The sequence below is a fragment of the Spermophilus citellus genome (assembly GCF_964194105.1).
Source record: "Spermophilus citellus genome assembly, chromosome: 9".
In the NCBI taxonomy this organism is placed as follows: domain Eukaryota; kingdom Metazoa; phylum Chordata; class Mammalia; order Rodentia; family Sciuridae; genus Spermophilus; species Spermophilus citellus.
In genome coordinates, this window is record NC_138191.1 from 1,998,179 (window position 1) to 2,021,407 (window position 23,229).

General features: G+C 44.8%; 3 protein-coding genes and 1 long non-coding RNA gene across 10 annotated transcripts in view; 2 read left to right on the forward strand and 2 right to left on the reverse strand.

Annotated features, from left to right (window-relative positions):
• Nucleotides 1–23,229, reverse strand: part of LOC308656238 — a 182,792-nt gene that overhangs the window by 148,716 nt on the left and 10,847 nt on the right. The window lies entirely within an intron of this gene.
• APH1A (aph-1 homolog A, gamma-secretase subunit) lies at nucleotides 628–3,745 on the reverse strand. The gene is made up of 7 exons (XM_081307395.1): nucleotides 3,415–3,745; nucleotides 2,734–2,904; nucleotides 2,496–2,569; nucleotides 2,138–2,260; nucleotides 1,859–1,986; nucleotides 1,330–1,453; nucleotides 628–998 (listed from the first exon to the last, which is right to left on the reverse strand). The coding sequence occupies exons 1-7, from the start codon at nucleotides 3,525–3,527 to the stop codon at nucleotides 934–936; spliced, it is 798 nt and encodes a 265-aa protein (XP_081163521.1). The 5' UTR covers nucleotides 3,528–3,745; the 3' UTR covers nucleotides 628–933.
• Nucleotides 2,909–11,627, forward strand: LOC308656360 (uncharacterized protein C1orf54). 6 transcript variants are annotated; one of them, XM_081307397.1, is made up of 7 exons: nucleotides 2,938–3,028; nucleotides 5,836–5,900; nucleotides 7,336–7,416; nucleotides 7,821–7,879; nucleotides 8,474–8,590; nucleotides 10,569–10,669; nucleotides 11,558–11,627. In XM_081307397.1, exons 2-6 carry the CDS (start codon nucleotides 5,855–5,857, stop codon nucleotides 10,665–10,667), a joined length of 402 nt encoding a protein of 133 aa, XP_081163523.1. In that variant the 5' UTR covers nucleotides 2,938–3,028; nucleotides 5,836–5,854; the 3' UTR covers nucleotides 10,668–10,669; nucleotides 11,558–11,627. The 6 variants fall into 6 exon arrangements, with proteins under 6 accessions (XP_081163527.1, XP_081163523.1, XP_081163522.1 ...); XM_081307396.1 differs by lacking the exon at nucleotides 2,938–3,028 and adding an exon at nucleotides 3,977–4,073; XM_081307398.1 differs by lacking the exon at nucleotides 2,938–3,028 and adding an exon at nucleotides 5,347–5,368.
• CIART (circadian associated repressor of transcription) lies at nucleotides 14,202–18,651 on the forward strand. Of its 2 annotated transcripts, XM_081307590.1 has the most exons (6): nucleotides 14,202–14,339; nucleotides 14,907–15,332; nucleotides 15,484–15,559; nucleotides 15,787–15,865; nucleotides 15,972–16,083; nucleotides 17,993–18,651. In XM_081307590.1, exons 2-6 carry the CDS (start codon nucleotides 14,967–14,969, stop codon nucleotides 18,509–18,511), a joined length of 1,152 nt encoding a protein of 383 aa, XP_081163716.1. In that variant the 5' UTR covers nucleotides 14,202–14,339; nucleotides 14,907–14,966; the 3' UTR covers nucleotides 18,512–18,651. The 2 variants fall into 2 exon arrangements, with proteins under 2 accessions (XP_081163716.1, XP_081163717.1); XM_081307591.1 differs by lacking the exon at nucleotides 14,202–14,339 and having other exon boundaries at nucleotides 14,355–15,332.

Below are 23,229 nucleotides of genomic sequence, written 5' to 3' on the forward strand. Positions count from 1 at the left end.
CCTGGGTGACTAACTCCTTTTATCCCACCCCCAAAGGGGATGTCCAACATGTTAAACCACCAGCTCAGATTTCTGCCCTTACACCAAAGTGAGGCTTAGAGATCAGGGATTGCCAAGTCAGGAAGAAGACTGGACAAGAGGCATGGGAGGGCAGAAATCTCAATTAATACATCATTCCCTCCCTTAGAAGTCAACTTCCCCCACAATTATAAAGTACTTTTTATTAGTCAAAAATCACAATCACCTTGATTAAAAGGATGGGACACTCCACCCTCAGCAGAAAATGATACAGTTTATAGAAAACCTCCCCACCCCTCCCATACCCCAATTAAAAACTAGAAAAAACCCACCCTCCTTCCCTGGGATGTCCTGGAGTCCGACTCCTCCAGTGGCACTGCAGCTCTGGAGTGGCCGGCTCACGACAGCACCCTCCACTTCACCTTAGGGAGAGGAGGGATGCTGGTGGCCAAGGAGGTTAAGACCATTAGTTCCAGTAATACCAGTTCCCAAACATGCACTTCCTGCCTTTCCCCCAGGGCCTGGGACCAAGGGGAAAGGGGACAGAAATGAGCCCAGCCACAGGAACAATTTGAAGAGGGAAAATATAGCCCAAGGAGGTGAGGAGAGTTCCAACATACCTCCTCCCTCCCTCCACTTAAAAAAAAAATAAAAGGCAGTTTGGGGTCTTTATCACACCAAAAAATGGTTCCCTTCAGACCTGAGAAAAAGACCAAGATGTCCAGTCTGGGGAGGGGGTACTGGAAAACTCAGAGATCATCTACCCTTGAGCTTCCATCCATTTCATCTCCAGGGCAAAGGCTAAACTAGGTCCCTTTTCTTGGCAACCTGCACTGTTCAGAACTGGAGATGGAGAAATACAGGGCGAGGAGATCAGGAGGGCACCCCAGGCCCAGGGGTCCCCCCCAGGTTCCCTCAGTCCTCGGGTGGGATGCGCAGGGCAGAATACACCATCACCCGACTGTCCTCCTGCCGTCGGCCTGCAGAGGGGAAGGGGGGTGAGTCATGGGCAGGGTGAGAGCAGAGCACTGACACATAGAGATTCCTGGACAACACGGGGGTCCCCAGGTGGTGGGGTAAGTGCAGATTCAAACCCACCAGTCACTGACTGGCTGAACCCAGGCTACTCCTGGTAAAGCTCAGAAACTAAAGGTCACAAATGGACAAAGCAAAACCCTGAAGGTTGTTGGGGTACACCAACGAAGAGAGAGAAAGTGGGCAATGGACCCGGGCTGGGGCTGGGTTCAGTCATGGGCAGTGGACAGGCAGGTGGGATCTGTCAGGCGATCATTCCAGGTAGTCAGTCCTTACAAGAGAGGCTGCGCTGGATACTTCGGAGGGACCCTCCAGCTGTGATGAAGGCCCAGAGCCCCATGGAAACAGTCACTGCATAGATGGGCAGCAAGCTGGCCTCATACCAGGGGTTCAGGAAAGTCTGAGAATGAGGGTAAGAGTATAAAAGAAGTTAGATTCTTTCCCTGACTAATCCCTATATTCTTTTTGTACCTCTAACCCAAGCCTCCCCCAGACATCTTACTCAGATTCCCCAGTCTTTCCCTTCAGAACACCAACATCTTGTGGTTAAAGGGATTTGATTTTCCACTCCCTCAAAGATTACGACGACTGCCGCTCATCTCAGGCCCTCTGCATTATAGTTTGCCTAATCCGTTCAAACTCTTCCCCAGAGCATCCTCAGAGCAGGTGACATAACTAATGTGTAGAGACTCACCTTTCTGCCTCTGCCCAATGTAAATCGGAAATTTTCAGAGAGGACACATACCCCCATCCCACTTGCCATTAAATGCTTTTCTCCCTAACATGGCCCCTATCTCCAACTCACCAGTCCTGATGTCAGTAGGTGACTCCCAACCACCAGGCCCAAAGCCCAGTACCGTCTCCTCTCACAGGCATCAAAGAACACAACTCCCCAAAAGGTATGGAGCAGGATAATGGCTGCTGTCAGAAAGGCTGCAGGGAGGAAGATGGGGATGAGACATCCCTGATCTTCTCCCAGCCTCCTGAGATGTGAAGCCAAAGAAGTCTCCCAGGGAAGGCCAATAAATCAGATCAGGGCCAGGGATAAATGGGACATGAAGGTAAGATTAGAAGTGAGCCTTACCTGAAGTTAGGAAGTAATAGGGTGAGTCTCCATGGATCCCAACCACACCTGGCCCAAGTGCATCAGCCAAAATATTGATAACAGAGAAGACACCACTGATGATACCGAAGGAGAGACCGGAAACTGTGGGGAGGGAGGGTGCCATCAATGTCAGAAATCACTACAGCCTTATTACCCATGACCTCCTCCCCATTCCCAGTTACATTTCTCCCACACCTACTCTCCCTCCAGACCACCTCTCCTTGGAATCAGGTATGAAGGGAAAAAAGAAGTCACTCAGAATATGTGGATGTTTGGAGATTTCCCTAGGGGAGGGGGCTGTCCAACTCCCTCCGCAGGTCCCTCTCCCTCGGCTCACCATAGGCCATCTGGCGAATGGAGATGGGAGATCTTCCGTCCTCACTCAGCGATGCTAACCCCTCATCTGCCTTCCTGGGATGAGGTGGAGTAGGGGAAGCATGAGGGAGGGCAGGAGAGCTCCTTTCCCTCTAATGTCTTCCCCCGGTGCCTCTTACAAACCACCACCCAAGGGCTACCCCATTTCCCACAGTGCAATCCTCTGCCCCTCTTCCCTCCAGACCACCCCATCTTCTTACTTAAGCAGCTTGTAGTAGGCAAAGCGGAAGGCCTCCTGAAGAAGGACAGAGACAGCAGCACCAAAAATCAGGAGGCCATACTGGAGACGGGCATCTGACCGGTCCGTCACATGGACCAAGATGAACCAGACCACAGAGGCCAGGAGCAGGGAGACCAGCCAGAAAAATGCCCTGAGAAAAGACAAGGGCAAGGGTAAGGGCAGCCAGAGAAATCAAGGAAGGGAACCAGCCAAGGCTGCAGCATGAAAAATGGAAGTTAGACTTCTGGATGGTCAGAGAGCAGGGACTAAAAAGGGTGGGTGTCTGCACCAAGGAACTCGTCTGTAGGAACCTGGATGTAGGGAAGGGGTACAAATCTGGTCACACAGTCTTCAGAGAGATGAGAATCAGAGCCCTGAAGGGTGAGGTGTCCACGCCTGGCTCCTCCCGCAGGGACCGGGCTCGGCCAGCCGAGGTCAGCACAGCCCCTCAGGAGTCTTGGCCTTGGGCCGCCCGGTCCCGCCGGGAGCGCACAGGAGGAAATCTGCGGTCGCTGCACGGCGGAGACCGACCGCCGGGAGGGGCGGACCGCCCGGACCGCGTCCGACCGTCCAGCCCGGGGCCGGGGCTCGCCCAGCTCCTCCAGCCCCTTCCGCTTCTCTCTTCGACGGTCTCACGCCTCTTCGACCACCCGCTACTCACCCCGCGACCAGGATGATAACGCGGAGAGGGTCCCCAGCCACAGTGATCAGGAAAAGCGCGAAGGCTGGGCCGAAGGCGACGAAAGTGCACCCGAAAAACACCGCAGCCCCCATGGCTGGGCAGCGGGGGAGGAGCCCCGGCCGCAGGCGCAGGACGCAGCGGCGCGCCACCGGGGAGTCCGCGTGGGGGCGGCGACGCGACCCCACCAGGGGCGCGGTGCAATGTCACCCCCGGACCCCGGGGAAGGGGAAGGGGGGTACCGAAGCCCCAGAGGGTCCGCCCGACTCGGTCTACGGAAGCCGAGGAGGGGAAAAAACCCCGGCCGCAGCCCCATGGCCACCTCCCCTCCAGTCCCCACCCCCGGAAGGCCGCGGAGACGCGCGTGGGCGGGGCTGCTGGCTGTGGGCGTGTCCGCACGGCCTGCCGGGAGTTGTAGTCCCCGGCCCGAGCCCGAGCTGCCCGGGCGGGGCTGGGCCTGGCGCCGGCGCGGACCCCGGAGTCCGGCTGCCCCTTGGCCGCGATTTCCTGTCATCGCTTTGTAGGGAAGGGTGGTAGCAATTCTGCTGCTTCTTGAAGGGCTTCAGAAGGGGAAGATCCTGTTTGAATCCAAGAGACAAATACAAAGAACACAGGATGGGGTGGCAAGGAGATAGAGACGGGTATTGTTCTTACTTGAATCAGAGGAAGTTGGCTACAGTTGCTGCCTAAAGGATGGAGGTTGGACTTAAAAAAAGCAGGAGCTCTTTGGACAGGAATACATCGTATGGCTAATAAAGTCTTCATCTGTGATGACAATCAGAGAGAAGCAAAAGGGCCTGGAGAGAAATATTGCAAAGGAATTTAGAAGGAATTGAGAAGTTAAAAAGCAATCAGAACAATGGGGTTGAGAGAAAAAAGCACACATCCCCCACCCCACCCCCCAGTCATTCAATTCCTTTTATGTCATACTTCCTCTATTTATTTTCTGAAAAATAAACTTCAGTGGGCATCTTTTCCTCAGACTACAGAGAGAGAGAGGTTTCCCTATTAGAATGAAGGAAAGTTAAAGTAGGAGAGGAGGGTATGGTCATTCTATTTGAATGGTGAGAGGTTGATCCTTAGGCAAGGATCCTTAGGCAAGGCAAAGGACTCCTAGGATGGGAAAATGAGAGAATCTGAAATATTGTTTCTGAAAGAAAAAGGGAAAAAAGCCCTATAGAAATTACTTGAAGAGAACTAGGATTCCTGGAAGGGATTTATCATTTCATATGTATACACTCACATAGATGTTTCATGCTTTTTCCAAAAAATTCTGGAAAGAAGCTGAACAATATATTTGCACAGAAAGTCACTGAGAAATCTTTCCCCAATAAGCTTGAGAGGACGGGAGCATCTTGGCCAGTGCTAAGGACTCAGTCAGGGAAAGACATGGGGGTTAGGCAACTTTTTGAGCTGTTAGCATAGCGTCTCCTGACACATAAAAGCAGGCTCTAACCTGTCCTGTATATGGGTGATCTCTTGAGTATGGGTGATCTCAGAGAGACTTGCATAGTGACTGACTCATGGTAGATGCTAAGCAGATATTTATTAACTGTTTCAAAACAAAACACTGTATTCTTTTCTTATTCCATTGCCTGCGAGCTCTGAATTGCCTAGCAAACTGCATCTAATACATGTTACTGTTTCTGAACTGAATTGAATGAAAATGGGAAATCAAGAAACAATGATAAGAACTCTACCCCTGTAGTCCTTAATTAAGGGAACTATACCAAATGACTGAAAAGGGAAGGTGGAGTATGGCATCAATTACAGGGAAAGACATTCTGTGCACTACTTTTTCCACTCCATATACAGAGGAAGTTAAGAAAAAGGTGAGATGAGGTCAGCACTGACCAGAGAGGAAATAACTAGCCTTGGCTGAGAGGTTTTTATCAGAAGCAATTCAGCAGGTGTTTTGAGAGTCAAACAACAATAGGTAAATATTGCTCCCATCCTCCAGGCAGAGAAGAGGGACTATTTTCAGTCTAGGAAACCCCCCCCTCCTTTGAGCATTTCCAAAGAAATTGGTAAAAGAGACTATGATTAATCCTCAGAGAGAAAAGCAACTCTGGATGGTGAGTGGTAAATGAGGAACAGCAAGAAGGCGAGCTTTTTGCAAGGACTAGGAGGAAAAAAGAATAGGTAGACTTCTTTGGTAGCAGCAGTGGGAGTATTGCATGAACCCAATCTAGGGCTGAGGAGTTTCATGAACAAGTCCGCATCTTTTGCCTCTCTCAGCTCTGGCTAAAGACGGGTAGTAACTGAAGATCTAGTCAGTAAGTAGGCGGAGAATTCTGCCCCCAGGGAGAAGAGTCATGTAATTCCCTCCCAGCTTTGGAGCAGCAGGGGAGGCGGGGTAAGTTTGGTGGGAAACAGAGTAATTTCCTCTTTTTACTTTCAAAGCTATAGTGCAAAATCCAGAATGGATGTCCTCTTTGTAGCCATCCTTGCTATGCCACTTATCCTGGGTAAGTCCCCTTCTCTTTCTGAGCTTTTGCACTTGGTCTTCTACCATAAATGGGGTGGGAGAAAAAAACCTGGGGAGAAGATGAGTAGTGTATTTCAATGGGGAGTGATTGCGTTTTCTTATCTGTGCCAGAGTCCAATGATGGGGCAGAACAGAGATCTGGTTGGTAGAGCCAGGAAACAGGGAGATAAACAGAGTCCAGTCAAAGAAGAGAAGATTTTCAGATGATGAAGGGCAGGGAGGTCCGTTAGCAAGATTCAACTCCCTTTTTCACCATAAAGTTGAACAAAACAAAAGGAACTAACAGGAGACTAACGGAGAGAGGTGGACTCTTAGAAGCTGGAGCAGCCTGAAACTTTGTAAAAGAAGCAGGGTATCTCCTTTCCCAGAGAGTAGGAGGCTCGCACACACCCACACAACCTATTAGTGAAGACATGGCTGTGGGTTGACCTTTAGGGTGGTGGAAAACTGGCTGCCCTCAGGAACAGGGTCCCAAGAGTAGCATGGCTCCTTCCCTCTTTTGTTCCCCAGTCTGCCAGGTGTGTGTCTCATTGTTTCCCTTTCCCCTAGATGCTTGTGTCATTAGTTTAGGATTGGAGGGAAAATGTTCAAGGAGCTCAGGGAAGTGTTTAGGAGGAGACCTAGAGTTCTTGATTCCATCATCGATGCCACATATTTTTATGGAAAAGAAAGACAAACTAATGGAGAAGGGTCATTTAGTCCAGCTGACTCATTTTTTTTAAATATTTATTTTTAGTTTTAGGTGGACGCAATAGCTTTATTCTTATGTGCTGCTGAGGATTGAACCCAGTGTCTCAGGCATGCTAGGCTAGTATTCTATCACTGAACCCCAGCTCCAGCCCAGCTGACTCATTTTAAGAAAGCGGATAGTTAAATAGTTTCTCAAGGTTATTCTGCTAGTTAGCAGTGAAGGTGGAATGTCTATTAGTTATTTGTGAGAGACACTGATAAAAGTTGATTTCTTAGGTTGCAGGCGTAGCTCAGAGATAGAACACTTGCCTAGCAAGTGCAAGGCCTAGGGATCAATCCCCAGCACTGTTTAAAAAAAAAAAAATCACAAGTACAGTAAATTCTGTAACATATTGAATAGAATAGAAGATTTGGTGTTTTCAGTTTCTGATCTCTATCTTCTTCCTTTTGTAGGTTTAGTTCTCTCTTTGGGTTTATAGTATGTGAAGGGACCTGTTTCTTTCTCAAGAGTTCCTGATTTGGAAGGGCACAGAGTAGCAGGCCTCAGTTCAGATATGGAATCCAGAAGACAGAACAATTTACAAGTGCAGAGTCAGGGAGATAACAAGACCCTTGAAGGGGAGGCCAAAAGAAGAAAAACTGGTAGATTTAGGATCAACTTCAGATGTCCTTTTGTTGTTAAGGTGTTCCAGATGTCCCTTGACCTATAGTCCTTATCTCCATAGGACAAGAATATGAGGATGAAGAAGGATTGACAGAAGATTATTATCAGGTGGCCTATTATTACACAGTCACTCCTAATTATGGTGAGTGCCCCTGATCCCAAGTGGGGTGGAGAAAGGCTTTGTGAATACTTACTTCTAAGACTATGCCCTTCCCTTTGAAACAGAAAAACTGAATGAGAGGGAAGTTTGGCTAGGAACAAAAATTATCAAAACTCATGCTTTTATTTTTTCAAGCTAGTGATTTTTAATTCTTTGGAAAATGGTTGAAACACTTTGGACAGTTTCAAATTTATAAATTTGAATGAAAATATAAACACAGTATTTATAAACATTTTGACACTAAAGTTAATTAGAAGTGGAATTTACCAATATATTTTACAACTTGAGCAAGTTAAAGCGTTCTGTGCAATTTCTTCCCCTTTCATTACTGGATCTAGAATTCCCTTTTTCCATTGTTACTACTAATTTTTTTTTCTCCTCCCCAGATGACTTTAGTGCAAATTTCACCATTGATTACTCCATGTTTGAGTCAGAGGACAGGTTGGTGAGTGACCTCTACATTTTAGAGTGGCAGGATAAATCAAAGTTAAAAAGAAACTGGGCAATGTTGAAATGTAACCTTGATTAGCAAGAAAGAAAATTTGGTCGATTGAGAGAAACTAGAAAGTGGGTCCCAAACAGACTTGTCAATAATAACTGGGGAGGAGAAGGAAGCCAAGCCCAGTAGCTTTACTAAGAACTAAGAAAGAGGGGCAGTCAAAAGATTTGTTGAGCTGTAATCTCAGCAACTCGGAAGGCTGAGGCAGGAGGATCTCAAATTCAAGGCCAGCCTCAGCAATTTAGGAAGACCTCGCCTCAAAATAAAATAAAAAGAACTGGGGATATAGCTTAGTGGTAAAGCATACCTGGTTTTCAGTTCCCATCAAGTACCTCAAAACAAAAAAACCCAAAAAGGACTTGTTGAACGGGATAGGTAATACATTATCCAGGAAAGTACAGAGTAGGGAGAATCCCAGAGCTTAAGTCTTTGCGAGTGGGAAGGGTGACCTGGTTGAGTACTGGTGCAGGGGAAAATAGAGAATCTATGAGGATGTTGGATGGAAGTGACAATAACTCTATTTCCCAATCCTACTGAGAGAAGAACAGTTTGGATAAGGAAGAAACAACACAAGCAGTGGAGACTACCATTATTCTTAAAACAGAACATGCAGATCATCAGAAGCCTGTCACCGTGAAAGCAGTAACAATGGAAACAGTAAGTTGAATGGGAATTAGAGAGGAGGGAGAGAATTCATCCCTTACCCAGATAGATCCCAGGGCTGGTGACATGGAGTAGAGAGAGGGCTGCAATACTAGGCTTTGGTGGAGGTGGAAACCAGATAGCTACTGCTGCAACGCAGGTGTTCATCTCAACTTGGCCATCAAATATCTCACTGAGATCTAACATCCATACAAACACGGGGAAGATCCATTCCAGTTAAATTTCAGTTCAGTTGTACTTAATATGTATGTGGTCTGTGTCTAAGGCTGCTGAGGGTACTGATGGAAAGAAACCTATGATGTTGCTATTGCCCTGAGGCATTTACAAGATGCATGATTACATTTATGAAATATTTAGAATAAAATGAATTTAATACAATATTAAATTACCTATAAGTTTGAGAACATATGACATAGGTAAGTGTTTTAGACATTGTAGGAAGAGAGCTTGTACAAGGTAGAATTGTCAGGAAGGTTTAGGAGGTGATGATGCTTTAGATGAACTAAACTTGATGGGAAATTGTGAAAGAACAAGTGCAATTAGGAGGAGGAACAGTTACTATAAGAGTGAACAAGCTTCATAGGTGAAGGAAATAATACAAGTATGATATGTTTAGTGAATGGGGTGTGATTGAAGAAGAGAGTCTAGAGATGGAAAGAGTAGGAATTAAGTTTAAAAAAAAGTACAAACTCCTAATATTTGCTTGATAACTTTGCATAAGGCAAGATAGGACTAAATTATGGATAGTCTGAAATGTTGGACTGAAGTTTGGCCTTATAAGCAATAGGGAGCCTAGTAAGTCCTTCATATGGTAAAGAAATGATGAAAGTAGGGCTGGGGATGTGGCTCAAGCGGTAGCGTGCTTGCCTGGCATGCGTGCGGCCCAGGTTCGATCCTCAGCACCACATACAAAGATGTTGTGTCCGCCGAGAACTAAAAAATAAATATTAAAAATTCTCTCTCTCTCTCTCTCTCTCTCTCTCTCTCTCTCTCTCTTTCCTCTCTCACTCTCTTTAAAAAAAAATAAAAAAATAAACATGTTTGAGAAAATGGAAACTATGGGAAGCCAGTGTGGTTTAGGAGGGAAGTTATAAATTTGGTATTGGCTAAGTTAAAGGGATTCTGCTGGCCCCATGAGGGTGTCCTTTAGGCAGCTGAACTACGTCAGAGCTAGAGTTCTAAGTGCAAAGTCACAGTTATGAAAGTAAACGAGCTCAATAGAGCCAGTATGCACAGAAGCTCAAAAGACCAATGAACGTGGCTACAGTTAGTAGAAAGAGGAAGAGGAACCAATCAAATAGAGAATGATTGACTGGAGAGGCAGGCAGCTGGCCAAGTCTGTGTTATAGAGTCTAGAAGAGAAAGCTTAACTATAATCAACCAAATGCTACCAAGAGGCCAAGGAGAAGGAGAACTTTGGTAATCCCTAAGAAAGTAGTTTTAATTGAGTTAAGAGAAGGTAAATTATGAGGAAATAGAAGCAGATATAGACTAACCACCTGAAAAATCCTGGTAATGGAAAAATAAAATGGCGACAGCTGGAAAGGGCAACAGGGTCAAAAGAGCAACCTAGATAGAGCTGACCATAAGTGGGAGGCGCTGGTAGGAATGGAAAACAAAAGATTGACAATAGGCACAAACACATGTTTTTAAAGTATACAGTTTGTTCACTTTGGATTGTAACCCTCTTGAGAACAGGAACCACATTTTATTTGTATTTATATCCCCCCATAGCACCAAGAGCAGTGTCATGCACATAATAGATAAAAATAGTGTCACTGAATTGAGTTGGGGTCTCCCTGGTATGGTCAGGGATCAAAGAAAGAACATCTTATAGTAGTGGAGAGGAGAGTCAGAACTTCCCTTGAGGCCAACAGTAAGAAAGAGGTTGGTGTAAAGATATGCCTATCCTCCTGAGAAGTGGGAAGTAATAGGATGACACTGGCCTGATGTGGGGGCATCTGTATTTTAGCAGAGTCCAGATCTGAATGATGCTGTGTCCAGTCTGCAGAGTCCTGTTTCTCTTCTCCTGTCATGGGTCCTCCTTCAAGGGGGGATGTATTTCATGTAAAGGTGAGAGTGCAGCCACTGGCCTTCGGGGAGTCTATGAAGTAATTCTTACTAGTTATCCTTGTCTCGTGTTGCCAGCCTCATCAATTCTCAGCTGCTTAAATATAGAAGAAGGAGCTGGGCATGATGGCACATGCCTCTAATCCCAGTGACTCCAGAGGCTGAGGCAGGAGGATTTCAAGTTCAAAGCCAGCCTCTGCAATTTAGTGAAGCCCTACGCAACTTGGCAAGACCCTGTCTCATAATAAAAAAGTTTTTAAAAGGGCTGGGGATGTGGCTCAGTGATTAAGTGCCGTGGTTTCAATCCCCAGTACCAAAACAAAAGACAGAAGGATCACATTTAGGAAAAAAAAAATCCTCATTATCTAATTTTAAAGAAGTTTGTGAGATATTGAGGCAAAGATTATGAGTCATTAAATTTTCTAAACTGGGAGGACTTCATGACCCCCTAGAGCAGAGGCAGATGGAACAGAGAAGAAACCTCTCTAGGCTTCCAATATGTCTTGAGGAATCAGAGCTGGTTTCATTCTGGCCATGGTTCAAAGGGCAAAATGGGTGGGTCCTACAACCTGGTGGAGTTCAGAGGCAAAGTTCCAAGTCAGAAGGGTGGTGGTTCCCTAATGGATTGGGGTGATCATGGGCAAAGGAGCAGGGAAGAGACAGCTGTTATAAGAAGGAATGTTAAGTTGGGGTTCTAAATAACTATGGAGCATAAAGAGATTCAGAGGAGGAGGAAGGAGTGACGAGGGGAAGGAACATATATCCCCCAAGAGATACAACAGGGGAATCCCAGCTCAGAATATAAATTGGAGGAGTTTTCATAGAGATGGAGAGGGACGTGAAGGACTTCCTGGGTTCCCTCACCCTGTTTTCTTCTCTTTGCTTTTTTAGGTGAGAGAAGGCTGCTGTGACTCCTTGGATGGGAGTTTGACTAGAAGAAATTGGAAAATAAAAAAATAAATGAAATCATCTAGTCACTGTCTACTTCATGGGAATCTATTCTAAAGTCACACACTAAAGAGAGTATCAGAATTTGGGGACAGGAAGAGTAGATTAGAAAGAGAATTAGGAGGCTGGAGATGTGGCTCAGCGGTAGCGCGCTCGCCTGGCATGCGTGTGGCCCGGGTTCGATCCTCAGCACCACATACAAACAAAGATGATGTATCCGCTGAGAACTAAAAAATAAATATTAAAAAAAGGAGAGAATTAGGTGACAATAGATTTGAAGGAATTAGGAATTGTAAATATACCTGGAATTTGGGCTAAAATGAACACCCACAGATGACAGGTTTATCCAGAGTCCATAATTCCCTGTGATTCTATTGTTTTATGTGGTATTGAGACACTATGCTTGGGAAATAGGGTTATGGTTTATTTAGAAAACTTTTTTTTCTTTTTATAAAATAAGCATATTGTTAAAAATAAGTAAAATATTAATTATTAGATCAGATTTGAGGGGCTGGGGATATAGCTCAGTTGGTAGAGTGCTTGCCTCACATGCACAAGACCATGGGTTCAATCTCTAGCACCTCCCCCCCCACAAACACACACACAAAGAACAGATTTGAAATAGTCACACCTTAAGTGGCTATCCTAGGACCCTAATCAGAACTGGGCTGCCCCCACATCAATGTTTACAGCAGCATAATTCACAATAGCCAAGGTATGGAGCCAACCGGGGTGCCCTTCAACATGAATGGATAAATAAAATGTGGCCTATGTACACAGTGGAGTATTACTCAGCCATAATGAAGAGTGACTTTATGGCATGTGCTGATAGTTGGAACTGCAGACCATCCTGCTAAGTGAAGTAAGTCAATCCCAAAAAAATCAAAGGTTAAATGCTTTCTCTGATAATCAGAAGCTAATCAAAACTAAGAGGGAATAAAGATCAGTGGAGTAGACAAAAGAGAATGAAGGGAAGGGAGGAGGGATGAGCTAGATAGGAAACAGTGAATCTAACATTCCTATATATATATATGAATATATCACAGTGCATGTCATCATCATGGACATCCACAGACACAATTAAAAAAAGAAAGAAAAACTATAAGTAAATAGTACAAAGATCAGTAAAAGGAGAGGAAGGATGGGAATAAAAAAAATACTTTTAGGGCTGGGGTTGTGGCTCAGCGGTAGAGCTCTTAGCACGTTTGAGGCTCTGGGTTCAATCCTCTGCACCACATAAAAATAAACAAAATAAAACTATTGTGTCCAATTTATATATATATACACACATACATACATACACACACACACACACACACCCGTATATTAAATCAGTAGAGGAAAGGGAACAGAGTGGAAGGATGGGAGGAAAATGGGAAATACTGGGGCCTGAATTAGAACAAATTATATTCTGTGCTTTTCTAATTATGTGAAAATGAATTCTATTGTTATGTATAACTTAAAAAAATATATGAATAAGTTCACAGTATTTAAAAAAAAAAAAAGAATTGGGCTGCCCTCTTGCGGTCTCTCCGGTGTCAGAGCTTCAAGCAGCCCACAGTCCCCGGGTCTTACTTCCTCTTACTCCCTTTCCATTGTTCTCTTTAAATATTGCAGGGGGCAACAAATAGTGATGTCTGTTACTTTTGAGACTCTTTAAATTCTGGACCTGTCTCCCTCCCTCCTTCAAAGTCTTTCGAATCCTCTCCAATGGACAAATAAACTGAAGCCGAAGAACACAGCCTTGGAGCTCAGGGTTTTTCCACACTCAGTTCCCTTTGCTCAAAATCCGATAATTCAGGGCACAGGCCTGAAGAGCCGAGGCAGAAAAGTCAGGCAGCACCGAGTTCGGCTTTGACCTCTGCAGTCTTGGCGGGCTGGCATCTGAGCTGGTAACGTGCGTGGCAGGTTATGTAAGGAAAGGGCTGCAGGAGCCGCCCCAGCGGGAGCCCGGGAGAGCACGCCGTGTTCCCGGCCGCCGTCCCCACCCTCCTCACCCAGCAGGGCAGGAGGCACCCAACTCGGAGGAGTGAGAACGGGGAGGTGAAACAGAGCAGGGAGTCACGAGGGCCGAGACGCGGAGACTGGGAGCGGTTACACGGTGTCACACAGCCGTTCGCTCACACACGTGGCAGCACAAGTAACTGACGGGTTCCACGTGCTGTGCTCGTGAGCGGAGGCGCTCACCGAGGGGGCAGACGTTTCAGCCGGGGAGGCAGAACCCTGGGTCCCACGCCCCGAGGCACGCGCTTCCCGTCTGACATCCATCCGCTGAACACTCCAGCTGCGAGTCTCCTGCGCATCACTATCCTATTTAAGGCCCAGGGCTCCGCCCTTTTTCTCCCCTTCCTACTTTTTCACTCTTTTTTCCATCCTTCCCCTTTTCTCCTCACCGGGTCCTCTCCGGGAGCCGCATGTAGGGGCGGAGCACGGAATGCTTCCCTTCCAGCCAATCGGCACCTGACTGCTTCTTTATTGGCCGAGCCCCTGTGAGCTGTAGCCAATGGGCTGTGAACTTCACTAACGGGAGTCACGTGTTACCGGCTAGCCAACCAATGAGGATGCGAAATCGGTGTACGCAGGGGGAGGCACGTGCCGAGCCGCACGTGTCCGGGAGGGGGGAAGGGGCGGGACCCACAGAGAGTGGGGCGGAGGTGGGTAGCCCAGACCCGGAGAGACTGAGAAGCAGCCGGAGCCGGAGCCGAGGCCGAGCCGATCGACCCAGGTAAGGAGACTCAGAGGGCGATGAGTGAGCCGTGGAGAAGGCTGGGGCCGGGGGGGTGGGTTTGGGTGAATGCGCGCCGATGTGGGTATTGGTAGGGATTGCATCACCTGGCCGGCGCGACTGTAGAGCCCTTGATCAGGGATATTTATTGATCAAGAGAGATTGGGGAAGGTTAGGAGGTCGGTCCCTGTGGGGGCGATTTCCACAGGGACGCTAGGTAGGTTAGGTAGGTTCAGGTGTGCAGATTTACACTCGCGGGTGGCTGGCCTCAGACGCCAACGGCGAGGTCGAGCTGGGGAACAAACCAGGAGAACAGCAGAGGAGGGGAAGGTGTCCGAACCGAGGGAAAAGAACAGAGGATGTGTCAGGCCCAGAGCTGATCTGCAGAGGCCAGAGAGGCAGCCCCTGATTTTTCATGGGTGGGGGTAGGGGAGGTGACTTTTTCTATTGTCTCTATTGGGCAGGGGAAATAGAGGTGTTATCCTGTGCAGTACACCTCCGTCTCCCCGTCCGTCCGTTTCCTGATCCTTAGACTCTGGTTTCACACTCCCTCGCTTTCCTCTTCAGTTGCAGGTTCGGATCTTTGGGTACTCCAGGACCTGCTCTCCAGCCCCTGCTTCTGGACCTATGGATTCCCCATCTAGTGTTTCTTCTTATTCCTCCTCCTCTCTTTCTCCCTCTTTTTCCACCTCCCCAGTGAACGGTGATTTTGGCTTCCCCTCCAATAGTGAGAGGGAGAACAAGGGGTCCCAAGGGCCCAGGCCAGACACTGTTGGGCAGATGGGATGTTTCCGGCCTAGCCCGGGTCCTATCCGCTGTAGGCATCGTTGCAAGGTTTCCAGTAACCAACATACAGCATCTCATCTGGAACAGCAAGGCTTGACTTCTCCTATGGCAGAATCTGGGATCAAAAGATCAAGAGATGGTGAATTGGAAACCAGTGTAAACATCCAGGGTTGTACCACGGAGGGAGACCTGCTCTTTGCTCAGAAGGTAGGAGAAAGGAAATGATAATGCTAAACACTCAACTGGTTAGGACCTTAAGAGGATAGTACTGACTCCCAAATTTGGAAGCAGAGGAAATAGGGCTACTCACATGGACAATTCTTGGTCTTCTCATAGCCTCTATCCTATTTTCCTACAGTGTAAAGAGCTCCAAGGATTCATTCGCCCCCTCACAGATCTACTGAATGGGCTGAAGATGGGTCGTTTTGAGAGAGGTAATTGCCTGATTATTTGCATTATTTTGGACTAGGTTCCCACCTTAGTATCTGTCTCTCTTGAATGTGTATATCTCTAAAGTCTTTATTCAGAGCCTGAATTGTTCCTTTTTTTGCATTTGTGATTTATTTAATTCCTTTAGGCGAATCAATTTTAACTCCTTCTGCCTTCCTTTATCTTACTACAGTATTGAATCTTGGTCCTTAATCTTTCTCTCTGACTCCAGGATTGAGCAGTTTCCAACAGAGTGTGGCAATGGACAGGATCCAACGCATTGTAGGTGTTTTGCAGAAGCCTCAGATGGGGTAAGTCCACCTGATTCTTTCCCCAGTACCATATAAAAAGGAGATCTCTCCAATCCTTTCTTGTTTCTTTTTTAATACTTGTTTTGTTTTAATGTCCTTTTCATAGGGAGCGTTATCTAGGAACCCTGCTACAAGTAGAAGGGATGTTAAAGACTTGGTTTCCTCATATAGCTGCCCAGAAGTCATCACTGGGTGGTAGCAGGCACCAGATGGCCAAGGTAAGAACTTAAACCCTAACAAAGAAGCAGGAGAATAATGGAGGAAAGGGAATATTCATGCATTTTCTTCTGGATCTTTTCCTCAAGTTTCTCTTAGGAAAGGAATGCCTAAACTTCCTGCATTGTCTTAATTCCTAGATGATTTTTGTTCTATTTTGTTTGGATCACTAGGCAGAACTCCACAAAGTTTAATCCTATCCCTCATGTGGCAGTGAATCTGCTTTCTGTACAGATACAGAAGGCGGTTTTTTTTTTTTTTTTAACCTGGACAAATTATTCATGCAGGAAGATGCCTCAGCTTCTTTCTGTAAACTCTTTCTTCCTTGCTGCCCCTAAAACTCTCACCCTCTCCCTCTTTTGACTCCAGTACAAGTATCCTTGTATCAAATCCTCTGGAGGCCTATAAGTCTACACTGGGTTTCAAGGACTGGTCATAAGAGGTATATCACTGGGAATCCGGGAGAGGGCACCTATGGGGCATCCATGAGAAGAGTGTTGAATATAGATTCTTGGACCTGGTGTGGAAGTGACCTTTTTTCTGTGCATTCAAATAACAGGATATTTAGAGGGCATTCGAGTAATGGGGGGGTGTCCTTGATAATGACCTATCCTTGTGTTCAATCAATAGCAGTTACTAATGCTGTGAAAATAACTTGATTAAAAAATGAGTAGAATGGTTTGGGGTTATAGCTTAGTGGCAGAGCACTAGCCTAGCATGCGTGAGGCACTGGGTTCAATCCTCAGCACTACATAAAAATAAAACAAATGAAATAAAGGCATTCTGTCACATCTACAACTACAAAAAAATTTTAAAAAACAAACTGGCTGCAGTGGCTAAGGCCTGTAATCTCAGCAGCTCAGGAAGCTGAGGCAGGAGGATTTCAAGTTTAAAGCCAGCCTCAGCAACTTATTGATGCCCTAGGCAACTTAGTGAGACCCTGTCTCTAAATAAAACATTAAAAAGGACTGGTGATATGGCGCAGTGGTTAAGTGGGTTTAATCCCTGGTACTGAACAGAAATAAACAAGTAGAGGGATCTTGCCTGAATATTAATTTATACTTCATAAAACATTCAACATAGAAAATTAGAATTTAAAATAGAGGGCTGGGGCTGTGGCTCAGAGGTAGAGCACTCACCTAGTAGGCATGAGATACTGGATTTGAACCTAGCACCACATAGAAAATAAAATATATTGTGTCCACCTATAACTAAAAAAAAATTAAAAATTAAAATAAAATATAGAAATTGCGGAATGATGTTTTCAATTAAAAATCCACTTTTTTGTTTTTTTTAAATAGTTAGGCACAGTACTACTTGCCTGTAATCCCAGCTACTCAGAAAGCAGGGGCAGGAGGATCACAAGTTTGAGGCCAGCCTTAGCAAAAACAAAACTTTTCTTTAAATAAATTCTACATTGGGTGTGGTGGAACATGTCTATAATCCCAGCTACTGGGGAGGCTGAGGCAGGAAGATCTCAAGTTTAAGGCTAGCCTTAGCAATTTAGCAAGGCTCTCAGCAACTTAATGAGACCCTATATAAAAAAAAATCATATATATATATATACATACACATACACACATACATACATACGTACATACATCTGAAAGGAATTGTTTTATAAATAGTGAGAATCTGTAGGACTATTTGTTGAATATCCAGTGTCTTATATAGTATGTGGCACATAGTAGGCTCTCAACTATTTGCTGAATAAATGAAAGTATAACTTGATTACTAAAAATTTTACTTAGTATGTTCTTGCCAGGTAAGAACACATTATCTGTTGCACAAAACAAGGTATGTTTGTACTGCAAACCGAGTTACCAAAGAAAGCAAAGTTTTAAACAATAATGTTGGAATCAGTCTGAAAACTTTCTTCACAGTTTTTTTCTTATTTCACTCCTTCCCTAGCATTTTCCAAGCCACCACAGTAATGAAACTACTTCCTCTTCTGCTCCTCCTCTGGAAAAGATGGGCCCGACACAGCTAGGACATTTAGTTTTTAAACCAAAGCAGCCTTGGCATCTCACAGAATGGCCAGCTATGAACCTCACCTGGATCCACACCACCCCTATTTGCAACCCCCCTCTAAGTTCCCCAGGTACCGTATCTTTTAGCCATGATCCTGTAGGCACTGGGACTAGCATTGGTGTCATCCTTTTCGTCCAGCATGGAGTGCAGTCCTTCACCCACTCTGCTCCTGCCACTCCAGTTCCATCCACTACAGCATCTACTGGTGATCCGAAGAGACTGTCTGGAGAGGGACCTCGCTGTCACAGTTTGCCAGTAACCCTGCCCACAGACTGGGACTGCACTGTGTCCTCTGCTGGTCTACCCACCATGGCCAGTGAGATGCACAAAGGACACATAGAGGAGCAGCTGAAAAGCTGCCCTCCAGTTGTTTCTGATGCCTGTCTCCTCAACCCCTAACCCACCCATGCAGTTGTCCTCTGTGATCCCCAATTTGTGTAAATATATGTACATATATATAGATTTTTTACTTTTAATGTGTGTGTTTGTGTTTAGAGGAGATAAATCCTTTCTGATTAAATAAATTATTTACCTAAACACTTTGGGGTACATTGAAAACTTTCTGCCTCACATACCGATCTTTATCCTCCGAGTTGCAGAAAAGATGAGATGGGAATGTTTGTGAGTATGAGCTCCACCAAGTTAGAGTCTGGATGGGATGATAGAAATCTGGGGGAGAAGTAAAGAGACTCCTGCTGCTGTTTTCTGAGGGAACAGCCTTAGGACAGTTACAGGATTCAAAGTTGGGTTTCCTTTTATTTTTTTTCAGGTTCAGAGACTAGTACCTTTCCCTTTGTGTCTCTCCCCTGTGTAATCTTCTAGCAGGTTCTTCTGCTCTGGGATATCTCTTTGCTTTGATGGGAGATGTTGGTGCTTATGGATAAATGCATAACCTTGTGCTGCCAGAGGAGGGGCCCAAGAGCCAAAACAAGTATTGCTGGAGTAGCTCAAAGTCCCTTCAAACACTGGGCCTCAAAGAACAAACAAACAAAAAACCACTGGGCCTCATCTTTATTCAAAACACTGCACCTGCTAGGTGTAACTAGACTAAGGAAGGCTACCCATTATCTTCAGGAGGCAAAAATTAAGTCCATGAATATATCTGTTTCTACCCTTCTCTCAATATTACTCTATTTCTGATCTTTCCCAATTTCCACGAAAACTATTTCCTCTCCATGATTATTTCCCATATAAGTAAAATCAGGTCTCTCCACTTTGAAAACATTTGTTGAGCCCTGCATGGTAGTGTACTCCAACAACTCCTAGCAACTTGGGAGGCCAAGGCAGGAAGATCACGAAACCAGCTGGTGATTTAGCAGGACTCTGCCCCCCTCCCCAAAAAAGGCCTGGGTATATGGCTCAGTGGTAGAGTGCCCCTGGGTTTAATTCCTTCAAAAAGAAGGAAGGAAGACATCTTCAATCTGATTGTCCTCTTTCTCTTCCTTTCTCCATAATTTTCCCAAGTCCATAATCCTTCCCCCTTCCTGGTACTGGGGATTGAACCCAGGTCCTTACATGTGCTAGCAAGCACTCCATCATTGAGCTCCATCCCCAACCCTTTTTATTTTATTTTGAGACAGAGTCTTGCAAAGTTTCCAAGGCTGGCCTCCAACTAATGATCCTCCTGCCTCAGCCTTCTGGCTTGTTGGGATTACAGGTGTGCCCCATCATGCCTGGCTCCACTACATTTAGTTTGTTTCACCTTCCAGAGTCACCAATGATCTCACAGAACCAGTATTATAATGCAGCTTCCACCTAATCAACAGCTTAGTCCAGGGTCCTTTACCAAGGGTATGTACTTCATGTTCTCTGTATCATTTGACACTCGATTCTGCCTACTGAAACTCTCCTCCCTTGGATCCCATGACAGCACACTATCCTAATTCTCCTCTTACCTAACTGGCAGCAAGTTCTGAGTTTCTTAATGGCTCCACTTGCACCCCATACAAAGTGTGTGGTTTCTCCTAGGTTCAGACCATAGCCTTTTTCTCTGACTATATTCTTTAACATAAAAGTTTCATTTTCTTTCATGGGTTTAATTATTGCCTCAATTTTAATGAGTGCTAAATCTCCATTTCCATTCCCAACCTTTCCCATAAGAAGGCATTTGAATATATAAATTTCTGTTGGACAGTTTTATATATTGCTGGCACAAAATTATTGAACACATCAGCATTCTAGATATAAGATGCAATTTTTGTATCTAATTCAACTTAATGCCCTTATTTTATAGATAAGAAAACAGATGTGTCTAAGCCAACAATGTGTGGTACAGAATTCTTAGTTTCCAGTCTCATGCTTTTTCCAGTGATGGCCAATAAAATTACTTCCCATTTTTATAATCTCCTCTCCAGTTAGTGCTATCTAGGGTAGTAACATTTTTCTAGTTAACTAGGCTTAAAACTTGGTACCATTTGGTCACCAGGTCCTTTTTGTTCTTTATTTGAAATATTTCTTCCATTTCTTTCTATCCATTCCATTGCCATCACTCTATTTTCCCTATAGCAAAAGTCTCTCTTACCTCTAATACCTTTTCAGTGATAAACAGATTAATTTTCCTAGAACCATGCTTTGCCTGTCCTTCCTTTATCATCAAGTCCTTCAATTTCTCCCAATGTCATGATAAGAATGTACAAAATCTTTAGTCAAAATCTGTATTTTTTCCTCTGCTCCCCTGCACAATCCTTCTGCTCCAGAATCTATACTGTACACCCTTCTTGCTTCTAAACTATTGTTCATGTGGTTCACTTTGCCCACCTTTTCTGTTTCTGTTATCCAAGCCCTACCCTTCATTCAGTGACTAATTCAAGTCCCTCTCCCATTATTTATATTCACTTGCTTGTTTATTTATTTATTTATTTATTTATACTGGGAATTGAACTCAAGGCACTTTGTCATTGAGCCACCCTGAGATGAGGTCTTGCTAAACTGCTGATGCTGGCCTTGAACTTGTAGTTCTTTTGCCTTAGGCTCTCTAGTAGCTGTAATTGCAAGTGTGGGCCACAGCCTCCAGCATCCTTCTTCCTGTTAAACATGCTATACACAGTAAATACACTGTATCTTTTTACATTTGACCCTTTTGACTCCTATGAGAAATTTTGTTAGATTGATAGTGCAGATTCTAATGCCGTTTTATAGATGAGAAAATAGACTGAGTTCACTTTTTTGTGTGTGTGATGCTGAGAATCAAACCCAGGGCCTTGTGCTTGCTAGATAAGTGCACTACCACTTAGCCACATCCTAAGCCCTAGACTGAGTTCAAATCTGGCAGAAGCCAAATAGTAAATATTTTAGGTTTAGGCCATATATACCTGGTTCCCCTACCCAAGTCTGTCATTGTAACCCAAAGTAACTATACTTAATAAATACGCAATGAGCATATACTTCCAATACTTTTATTTACAAAAAGAGATGGGCTGGTTTGGCCTGCAGTAGTTTACAGACTCTTGATTGATTGGTTGGTTGATTTGTCTTGTGTGTGCTCGCCTGCGCTGAGGACTGAACCCAGGGATGCTTTACAACTGAGCTTCAACCCAGACCATTTTTATTTTTGAGACAGGGTCTTACTAAGTTGCTAAGCTCTTGCTAACTTACCCAGATTGGTCTCAAACTTTCGACCCTCCTGCGCATGCGTTCTAAGTTGCTGGAATTACAGAAGTGTGCTCCCATACCCAGCCAAACCCCTGATTTAAGTGACTTGTTCAAAGCCTAATGTATGATGAGTTTCAGAATTGGGATACAATACAGACCATCTGACTTCTTTTTTTTTTTTTTTTTTTTTTTAAAGAGAGAGTGAGAGAGGGAGAGAGAGAGAAGAGAGAGAGAATTTTAATATTTATTTATTTATTTTTTAATTTTATCGGCGGACACAACATCTTTGTTTGTATGTGGTGCTGAGGATCGAACCCGGGCCGCACGCACGCCAGGCGAGCACGCTACCGCTTGAGCCACATCCCCAGCCCCAGACCATCTGACTTCTAATCCAGTATCTTTCCATCATATTATGCTGTTGTCTATGTAATTTATTTTGCATATGTTATATGTTACCTTGTTTCACTATTTATCTTTTATGTCCACATACTGTCTTTTAGTGATGCAAGAGGCACTGGAATGATACCAACGGTACTGGGCACAGAGTAAGCATTCAATAAAAAGTTTGTGATAATCATAATGATAACCCAGTCTAGCTATATTTTGGTACTTTGGACCTGGATTACTCTGAAGTAGGATTAAGGGATTTTTTTTTTTTTTTTTTTTTTTTGGTAGTACTGGAGACTGAGTCCAGAGGTCCTCCACCATTGAGCTACATTCTCAGCCCTTTATTTTGACACAGAGTTTCACAAGTTGCTGAGGCCTTGAACTTGCCATTCTCTTGCCTCAGTCTTGGGACCCACTGGAATTCAGGTGTGTTTCCCCACACCTGAATAGGCTTATGTTTTTGTATGAGTTCCTGTTAGTATAGTTGGTGAGAAGGTGTCTCTCTGTATGAATTCTAGATGAGTTATGTTTTCCCCGTAATCTTTAGATCTGAACTTACATGAATACCATAAACAGATATGTAGAAATAATATACAAATAAATAATTCCACAATGTGGAAGAAATAAAAAAGAAAATATTTCTAGCAGGTCTTACTAGGAGTCAAATGGCAAAACCGACATACAACATTTTTTATTCTAAATCCTGCAGGCATTTCCCATGTCTTTATTTAGTGATTTCTCTTAACTTAGTGAAATGGTTAGAAAGATGATGTTATAGTAGATTCACAGTATGTTCACTTTTTCTCGCCCACTTTCCCTTAGTTTCGAGGCAGACGAAGGGTATGAGGCTGTTTTTCTTCGGGGACAGAGGGCAGATCTCTGTTCTTGCCCCCCCCAAAACAAAAACAAAAACAAAAACAAAACAAACAAAAAAACCCCACAACAACAACCGGGAAGCATGCTCAGGAAGCGTTGCCTGTTTCTCATTCTCCATCCAGGAATGTTGTCGCTGGAGTGGATCACCTCCCAGGGGTCCTCCGATCGGCCTAGTATCGTCTTGCCCTGGAAGGTGTCCTCAGTGGCCTGGTAACCCGGCGACGTACTCAAAGAACACACTGCAACCCGGTTGTCGTTTGCTT

Excerpts from the sequence above, each read along its gene's own strand:
- APH1A (XM_081307395.1), bottom strand. The coding sequence starts at position 3,527 with ATGGGGGCTGCGGTGTTTTTCGGGTGCACTTTCGTCGCCTTCGGCCCA. Across the intron at positions 2,570-2,733 it reads GCCTACTACAAGCTGCTTAA|GAAGGCAGATGAGGGGTTAG; the intron begins GTAAGAAGATGG and ends ACCTCATCCCAG. Across the intron at positions 1,987-2,137 it reads CTATTACTTCCTAACTTCAG|CCTTTCTGACAGCAGCCATT; the intron begins GTAAGGCTCACT and ends TCCTCCCTGCAG.
- LOC308656360 (XM_081307396.1), top strand. The coding sequence starts at position 4,048 with ATGGGGTGGCAAGGAGATAGAGACGG. Across the intron at positions 7,417-7,820 it reads CACAGTCACTCCTAATTATG|ATGACTTTAGTGCAAATTTC; the intron begins GTGAGTGCCCCT and ends TCTCCTCCCCAG. Across the intron at positions 8,591-10,568 it reads AAGCAGTAACAATGGAAACA|CAGAGTCCAGATCTGAATGA; the intron begins GTAAGTTGAATG and ends TCTGTATTTTAG.
- CIART (XM_081307590.1), top strand. The coding sequence starts at position 14,967 with ATGGATTCCCCATCTAGTGTTTCTTCTTATTCCTCCTCCTCTCTTTCT. Across the intron at positions 15,333-15,483 it reads ACCTGCTCTTTGCTCAGAAG|TGTAAAGAGCTCCAAGGATT; the intron begins GTAGGAGAAAGG and ends ATTTTCCTACAG. Across the intron at positions 15,866-15,971 it reads TTGCAGAAGCCTCAGATGGG|GGAGCGTTATCTAGGAACCC; the intron begins GTAAGTCCACCT and ends TCCTTTTCATAG.